The 9,019-nt window shown below is 44.3% G+C and overlaps 1 protein-coding gene across 5 annotated transcripts in view; it reads right to left on the bottom strand.

Moving 5' to 3' along the window:
* Positions 1-5,486: 5,486 nt before the first annotated feature.
* Xrcc6 (X-ray repair cross complementing 6) overlaps positions 5,487-9,019 on the bottom strand; it is a 50,804-nt gene continuing 47,271 nt past the window's right edge. For 4 of the 5 annotated variants that reach the window (XM_047548207.1, XM_047548204.1, XM_047548208.1 and 1 more), the window contains 3 exons: positions 8,779-8,879; positions 7,205-7,318; positions 5,487-5,887 (listed from right to left, as the gene is read on the bottom strand). In XM_047548207.1, coding sequence (XP_047404163.1) covers positions 5,691-5,887; positions 7,205-7,318; positions 8,779-8,879 — 412 coding nt within the window. In that variant the 3' untranslated portion in view covers positions 5,487-5,690. The remainder of the gene's footprint in view (positions 5,888-7,204; positions 7,319-8,778; positions 8,880-9,019) is intronic. The other variant, XM_047548209.1, reaches the window with a different exon arrangement.

Below are 9,019 nucleotides of genomic sequence, written 5' to 3'. Positions count from 1 at the left end.
TGGGTTCAATTCCCAGTACAGAAAAGAAAAACCAATCTCCATCTAAATGGAAATTAGGGCCTAGTCATAAAAGCTGGAAAGGGGGAAGGGGCAGGGGCTTCTGAGATCCTCAGCCCCTTTGTTCAGTCTACTTGGGAGTGTTGGCTCAGTCCCCAGTGCTGCATTGCATGCCTTTACAGGGCAGGGTACCAATCTAATTGCCTCCAGAAAAACCCTCCCAGGGTTCCTCCCTGCTTCTGCAGGCCTCCCCTGCCTGTCCTGTGTCTCCCTCTCCTGTAAGTTCCATCTTGGCTTAGTATGCGGTTTTGTTTCTTGAATACTCTTAATCTGTTCTCTACTCTTTTGCAGTTAGTATCCCTTTACTGCACTGGCTTTCTCATTCTTTGTTTCTTTTTCCCCAGCTCTGTAACATTGTTAAAACTTGAACTTAACCCTGTGACTGACATTTTCTGATCATTGCCCTTATGAGATACAAACATGCAGTGTCCTAGCACCTGCAGCACAGAGGCACTAAAGCCTGGTTATGTCAGCAGGGAGGAAATCTCGTCATTCCTAACTAGCCATCTATGAAGGTGGTTGCAAATTTTTATGTATAAACATTGTGGAGAGAGAATCCATGGCTCCCATCATCTCTCAAAGGGTCCTCTGACCCCAAATAGCTAGTTAGAAACTTGTAATTGAAAAACTTTCTGAGGACCTGCAGTTAAGCAATATTTTTACATTTACAATATTGACCTAAAGAGGTTTTTCATTTGTAGCATTAAGTACTGAACAATGCATTGCCATTATCTTTGGTCCAAACATGGATGAGAGAGGAGTTTGCTCTGAGGACTTTGTATACCTGACCTTCGCAGTGTCAGCTCGGTTACACTTTGAAAAATCAGGTATGTACCTCGGGTAGGAGATAGGTAGTGAGAAGGAGTGAATTGCTTATTCTCTTGTGAATGAAGGAAAAGCTTAAAAAGTAGCAAATCAATATCCTCTGTGAGGCACTGGTGCAGCCAACTTCCAAGGTCCCCCCCCCAGGAGAAGGGGGTGGGATTCATACTATATATATTCATATATAGTTTCCAGCACCAGAGCTGGTCTGAATAACTCAGTATGAAAAGTGACATGTGACTTCTAGGTTTCACAAAAGACACTGAAGCTGAGACACTCCAGCTACACAGGAGGCTAAGAGAGGACCATTGCAAGTTTAAGACCAGCCTGCACAATTTAGCAAGACCCTGTCTCAAAATGAGAAAAAAAAAAAAAAAAAGGATGGGACTCAAGCAATTTTGCTTCAGTCTCCTGAGTACCAGGGTCCAGGGACCTGTGAAAGAAGTATGGGAAACATTGTAGCTTCTGCCTTCTCTTCAGATCACCAGCTCTGAAGGGAATGAGCTACTTTGTTGTGAAGCTTTAAAGAAGCTTGTAATCAACAGCTAATGCAAATTTTGCTAGCCATGGGGATGAGCCTTTGTCTCATTTGTACCTGTGGGATTTTGTTTTATTAATGTATTTATTGAGCACTGGGAAATTGAACCCAGGGATGCTTAACCACTGAGCCACATTCCCAACCCTTTTTAATTTGAGACAGGATCTTGCTAGGTTGCTTAGGGCCTCATTAAGTTGCTGAGCCTGATTTTGAACTTGTGATCCTCCTGCCTTAGCCTCCTAGTAGCTGGGATTACAGGCATGCACCATGGTGCCCAGGTACCTGTGGGAATTTAATGAACAGAGGTGACTGAGTGACAACACTGAGAGGTTGCCATTGAAAGAATAATATTTCAATCCCCCATACCACCAAAAAGAGAATTTTTAATTTACATTAACCAAGAGAAGGAGGCATGCCATACCACACAGGGCCTCAGGTGAGACCTCAGTTTGGGTCGGGAGAAACAAGAATGTGGACTAGGCCACAGCCTGAATTGGTATTTCCTTGGAGAAGGCAAGTCAGAGAAATGGTTTAGGACTGTCTAGACTGACTAATTCACGTGGGCTTTGGGCTATAGGCGTGGTCTCCAGTTGCCTGGTTCCTACCTGGTCTTGGTGATGCTGAACTCGGATCTTTTGACCCAATGACGATGGAAATGAAACTGAGTCAGGTCAGCAAACATGCAGGGAAAGCTTTTACTAGGGCTTCTATGTAGGAAAGGAAACACAGTTCCAATAAGATGCCAGGCTGGCTCCCTAAACAAAAGGGAGCTTGTTTTACTAGTTAACTTGCAGGGGTGGAAATATTAATTGGCAAGGGCTGGGGATGCAGCTCAGTGGTAGAATGTTCCTGGGTTCAATCCCCAGCACTGCAAAGAAAGAAAAAAAGTAAAAGAACACATACAGGGCACCCTGACCACAATGCTGCAAAGCCGACACTGACTGAAGTGGCACACACCAAATTACCTAAGGTTGACTGTCAGGTCATGAGCCAAGGCCCAGGAGAGCATCTACTCCATCCCCATGTTGTTCCCTGTCCCACTGGGATGATGGTAGGGCAAAAGATAATGGCTAGATTGTGAAAGTTAGGTAAAGGAGGTGGTTGGTTTGCAAGAGAGGAATTCTCTCAAGTAAGTTTTTAACCATCTTTAGGAATTAGCCAATTCTAGGAGGGGCAGTCTATCTCTAGGTCTATAAGCTCTCCCACCTAAGACATTGAAACATAAAAGCTACAGAAAATAAACATGATTAATACAGCCTCCCTGCAAGTGGATCCTCCAGCCTCAATCAGCCCTGGTCAATGTGTTGAATGCACCTCATGACTAAGTCAAGACTACCCAGCCTATCATCTCCCAAACTCCTCATCCACAGAAATGGTGAAAGAGAATGTTTATGACTATTTTAAGCTGAAAGTTTTTGGGGTAATTTGTTACAAAGCAATAAATAGCTAAAGTGCAGGAGGAAGGTAAAAGGATGAAGATGTCTTGTCAAAATGGCAGGACAGCCAGGTGTGGTGGCACTTGCCTATAATCCAAGCTACTCAGGAGGCTGAGACAGGAGAATGTCAAGTTTGAAGTCAGACTCCAGAATTTGGTGAGACCTATCTCAAAAAGAGCTGGGTATGTAACTCAGTGGTGAGGTGCCCCTGCGTTTGATCCCCAGTAGTTGGGGGAGGTGGGATGGATGGGGAATTTGACAGGACAACGAACACTGGAAGTGCTGGCAGCATCCCTCAGTGGTTGTGGGAGGTTCCAGGGTGCCTAGAGTGCCTAGAAATAAATACCTTTAGGATTTGTTTTCATATATGATGCAGTCAAGGTTACAAGGAGGATTAGAACATTCGCGGGGCAGTTTAGGCTCCGATAGGCTGAGGGTAGTGCATGTGTGCACACATTTCCCTCAATATGAATTTGAGGATGAAATTTCTGGATAACAGGAGAGGAAGTGGAGGATTAGTCCTGCCTTACTTTTATTCTAGCTTTTAATACAACAAAAAGATCACAGAAGGTTACACACTGAAATGTGTGAGTGTGGCGAGTGCCATTCCAAACATTTCCTCCCTCTGCTTCTGGCCTAGAGTAAATACAAGTATGTGAGACATGGGCTTGATATAGTTTCCTTCCAAAAGAGTCAAGAGTCCCACTTTCCCTGCTGCTGCCATCACCACAGGTGACTTGTGGCTGTGCCTCTCAGGTGTGCCAGCTCGTCTGCAGGGACCCAGGCAGCCTGTGGCACAATGGTCACAGCGCCACCTGGCAGATTGAAGCATGTCTGTGGTGGTGAAGTTAGAAGTACTTGGTGAACACCCTATGCCATTTATGTTTTCTGATTTTCACTGTGTCGTGTTGTTATTAATGTACAAATGAGGAAACTAAGGCTTGAAAGTGCCACACTGATTGCCGAAGGTCACTTGTATACATGCAATGGAGTCAAGATACAGATTTACTGACCTGTGAGCTTTCAAAAGCCCAATTCCATCTGAATGTGGACTTCCTCCTTCCTGGGGAGCTCAACAGGCAGAGGTGGCATCATTAATTTAGAGAAACAGGTTGCAACTACCATCTACCTACCTACCTACCTACCTACCAACCAGGGATTGAACCCAGGGGCACTTAACCACTGAGCCACATCCCCAGTCCCTTTTTTATATTTTATTTACAGACAGGGTAAAATAAAATAAAAATTGCTAAATTGCTGAAGCTGCTTTGAACTTGAGATCCATCTGCCTCAGCCTCCCAAGCCGCCGGGATTATAGACGTGCACCACCGTGCCTGGCTACAACTATTTATTACGAGTGGCAGTTTTTCTAACATCATGCACATAATTGTTGGGCTCTGGTGTTTGTTGTTTGCCCCTTGAATTCTTTGAAGGAGCCTACATTTGGGTAAGGTTGCTCAGGAGCACACAGAAAAGCCAGCCTGGAATACATTCAAGGGTTTGTCCTCACTGCCTAGGACACCCAGGGCTGAAAACCAAGGGCAAGTGATGGCACTTTCTCACCCTCCCACTTGCAGATGACAGCTGTGACGAGTGTGATTCCAGCCTGTCTTTGTAGACTGGATCCCTCTAGAATCCAGAGCTTCCAGGCAAGCTTCATTTAAAGGGGATGGCCCAATTTCTGAACAGTAAGAATCAGCATGTACTAACCACTTTCTAATTGGAAAATTATCTTTCCTCTCAACTTTGCAGAGGAAAGAAATGCAAAAAGAATATAACACCTCTTTTCAAACACAAAAAACCAAATATGGGTTTAAAAAATACAAACCTCAGAGCAGAAAATCCAAGGCTGTAAATTCTACAGGAGAAAACCAGTTCTCCTATATGCCTCCCCCTTACGAGGTGCCCATTCTAGGTCTGTAGTCTAGACGCAGGAGCTACAAACCCTGAATCTCAAGCCCGCTTCAAAGGATATAAAGCCTTATATTGCTTTCCCCGCTAGAGTAGCTGGACTTACAGGTACAGGCCACCAACTGGGCTGGCACCTCAGGCTAATTCTTCAAAAACAAGAGCACCAGAGAGCAGGAAAGGGACCAGGAGGACAGAGGGAGGGGGAAGGAAGAATACAAAGGAAAGACACTTCCCTCTTCTTCCCCTTCTAATACTAGACTTCTCATCTTGAACTTCCCATGCTCCTCTGAAAAGTAAAAGAAATAACTCTTCGTTTCTCATATACTGGAACTAATTCTGAGGACAATAGAAAACTTGTATGTCTTCAAACTTGAATATCACATTCAGAGGAAGCTGCTATTTACTCATGAAGCAAACAATACCCAAAAGTTACAAATGTTACTTACTGCTTCTGAAATCTGATTTTAGATGTGAGTACAGAGCACAAGTGGGAGGACAGGGATGGGGAGAGTATAATCTTGCTAAGGCTTGTCATTCCTGAAGCACCTGCATGTTTACATGACCTTAACTGTCACATCTTCCCCATCCCCCCTGGTATTGGGTTTTGGTTTCCATCACGATGTGTGACCCCAGTAGAAGAGAAAATGAAGCTCAGAGCCAATGGCCAGTGATCTCTGGATGTGAGGCAGACATACCTTTCTCCTTCACACTAAAGAGTGGTACACAATACAAAGTCGGGGTTCTTTATTCACACAGAGTAAGGCACAGGCCAAGTGGGAGAGCTGTGCCGTTTCTGTGCCAACAAGTTTCAAGTGTAAGTCCTCAGCTTCTGAAAGGCAGCTCTTCCCAGCTCAGGAAAAACACCTGTTGACTCCTTGAGAACAAAAACAGGCAACCTGGCCACAGCGAGGATGTGTGGTCACCAGTCAGTCCTTCTGGAAGTGCTCAGTGAGGGTGGCCAGCAGCTCCTGCTTCTTCAGCCCACCCTTCAGCCCGTACACCCTGCAGGCCTCCTTCAGCATGGGCACCGTAAGCTTGCCCAGTGTGCCCTTGGCAATGTGGGCCTTCAGTTCCTCTTCAGACACCTCCACTTTGAGCCTTTTGCTTCCAGAACCTCCATCATCTAGGGAAAAGGGTCAAGAGGAAAGAACTGAAAGTGCTACCAGTGGCATCCCAGCTACACACAACAGAGGCCCGCAGACTTTAGGCTGCAGTGAGCCATTTTTCATACAGCTATGATGCCTACCTACAGTCTATGGGAGAAGACAGGTATCTTGATAAGGCAGTTTTATTTATATATAAAATTAAAAAATGCATCTCACACCTAGAAGGGAGTTACCAGTGGTATGAATACCACAAATTTACCCAAAACAATTGCTCATGCTGGGTGAGCAAATAGTCCCTTCCCATCTTTCCTTCAAAAAGCATTTACAGCAGCTGGGGATATAGCTCAGTGATAGAGTGCTTGCCTAGTATGCTCAAGGCTCTGACCCCAGCATCACAAAAAAAGAAGAGGGGAAGTATTTACAAACACTGTGTAAGCTGCAAGGCACAAAATGATAAGAACAAGTGGGCTGAGGAGACAAACACGCAGCCAAGTACATCGTCACTAAACCGTGTACAGAGTAGAGAGGAGCTCTTGACAATGGCTTACCAGACACTACAGGAGTCAGTTCTAATGCAAAAGGGAGAAAGCACCATGGTCACCAACTACCCTCTCATGGCTCCCTTTCCTCGTTTGTGTGTTAGGTAAACAAGGCCAAAATTTGGCTTTACTTGGCCAAGACAGCCAAAAAGATTACAACCTAAGACAACTATTCCAAAATGGTGACAGCACACAAGGTGCTGGTTCCATAAACACGAGCCTCATAGTAAGAAAACTTTGGATTCGGAGGTAAGAAAAATGATAGTTCAATAAAAAAATGGTTAATACCAAGAACAGAGTACACAGGGAAAAAAAAGTTCAATAAACAACATCTTGCTCATACCTGCAGAATTACAAATCAATCAGGATATAATTTTCCCTTTACCACTCTTTGTAGAAAAATTAAAAAATAGTATATAAAGTCCAGGATTGGTAAGATCATCCTAAAACAAGATCCTTTCTTAGATTGGGTGTAAATGCATCACTTTTTCAGGAGACAATCTGTTGCAGTACTGGGGATGGAACCCTGGCCTCACACATTAGGCAAGCACTCTACCACTGAGCTACATCCCCAGTCCCATCTATCTGTCTATGGACAGGGTCTGAGTTGCTGAGGCTGGCCTTGATCTTACACTCCTACTGCCTCAGACCTCCATGTAGCTGGCTTTACAAGCATGTGCCACCGTGCCCAGCTTGTGTAAAAATTTCTGAAAGGACATTCCCCTCCCTCTGGGATAAGACCACCAAGACTACTTTTTAGAAGAGCCCATTTCATGTCCACAGCCAGCTCCTTACCTTGTTTTCGCTTGCTAACTTTGCACTCAGGATTGTAATCTGGTGGGTAGACAAGTTCCTTAAACTCATCTACCAAGGAGCCTAGTCTTTTATTCATTGCTTCAACCTTGGGCACTAGAAAATCAAAATACAGAAGAGTGGCCAGGTGAGTCCCATATCCCAGCATCCTGTCTAGCTGCAGCTCTCTGAGAAGAGAGGAGACAGCACCTAACTGCTGGGATAAAGGGTGAGGGGAAGGGCCTGCTACAAAGCAGCTGACCTGGCTGTGAAAACACTCAATAAGTCCTGCCAGCATTTTCCAAGAACCGTGTCCTGTGGTATCCATTGGAGGGTTGGTTCCAGGACCCACATAGATAACCAAAACCCTCAGATGTTCACATCCCTTATTTAAAATGCTGTAGTATGTGCATATAACCTACACACATCTTCATGTATACTTTAACAATGGAAATGCTACATAAATACATTCTTGTTTTACAGTGTTATTTATGAGAAAATGACACATCCACGTTCAGGACAAGCAATTTTTTTTGCAAATATTTCTGATCCAGGATTGGCTGAATCATGGATGAAGAGCACAGGATACGGAAAGCCAACTGTACTTCTTACCATGCCTAAGGCCTTATAGGAAGAGAAGGGCTGCTTAACTCAAAGGTTTCTCTTCTCCCAGCCCTGGCTATACCATCATGACAGACTTGTGCTTTCAATGCCAGGGCTATTCTGACTGGTATAGAAGACCATGAATAACTTGGAAGCCAGTTCTCCTCTAACCCTTATAGGAATCTTCATAAAATCCAATCTGCTTCTTGTGGTTATTTACTTGTACCACTAAACTTTCTGTGTCCTCTTACAAATAGGTAAGAGAATTACAATAAAAAGGGGACTAGAGGGTTGGGGATATAGCTCAGCTGGTGGAGCACTTGCTTTGCATGTACAAGGCCCTGGGTTCAATCCCCAGCACCACCACCAAAAAAAAAAGTGTGGAGGGGTGGGAACTAGAGCAAGGTCAGAGAAGCCCCACCTTGAAGGCCAAGGAAAAGCGCCCCAATGCTGGTAACGAGGTGGCTTTTCTCAGGGCAGAGCATGTAGAGTCTGATGGAGAGGCAGTAAGCACAGAGGACAGTGCACAGGCTCAGGCAGGAGTCACTGGGTTCTAAGCCTAGATCCACCACTCACAACTTAGTACCTGAACATCAGGCAAATCACTCCCTTCTCTGTAAAATCGGGACAATTAAAGCCCCTACCTCATAGTTAGAAATATTAAATGAGTCAACACATAGGACAACAGTTCTGGCACATGGCAGGTACTTGATAAATATTATTTAACTTTCACCAACATGTAGGCATGAGGTGGCCTAGTTCAGAAGCAGGTTTCAGGAGGCAGACACTCTCTCCTCTCACTGCAGAACCATTCCCAGGCAATCTAAGCAGGTCCAGAAAATCTCAGATAGTCTAGATAATGGTGTTAAGTCTTCAGAAAGAAATAGGAAATGCATCCACATTACTGGATCAGAGCGAAAGCAAAAGGAAGGCCTCCAGTAAAACAATTTCTTGATTCAGTCCAATGTTCTTACATGTCAGATCTACTGCTTGTTCAGGCTCCATCAAATCCAAAGCTAAGGCCTCTAGATTCCTGAAGTGCTGCTGTAGCACTGGGTTCTCAAAGCTGTCACTTCTGTTAAAACAATGAGAATAACATTAACAAATCAAAACAAGTTAAACATTTAAAAAATGAAAACCAAATAATAAAATTAAATAAATCCAGCTGAAAAAACACTCCAAGTAAAATAACTGAGACTCTTGTCACAAATCAAC

The sequence above is a fragment of the Sciurus carolinensis genome, chromosome 4, assembly GCF_902686445.1.
Source record: "Sciurus carolinensis chromosome 4, mSciCar1.2, whole genome shotgun sequence".
Lineage (NCBI taxonomy): Eukaryota > Metazoa > Chordata > Mammalia > Rodentia > Sciuridae > Sciurus > Sciurus carolinensis.
The sequence above is the reverse complement of the archived record's forward strand: the minus strand, read 5'-3'. Positions and strand labels throughout refer to the sequence as shown.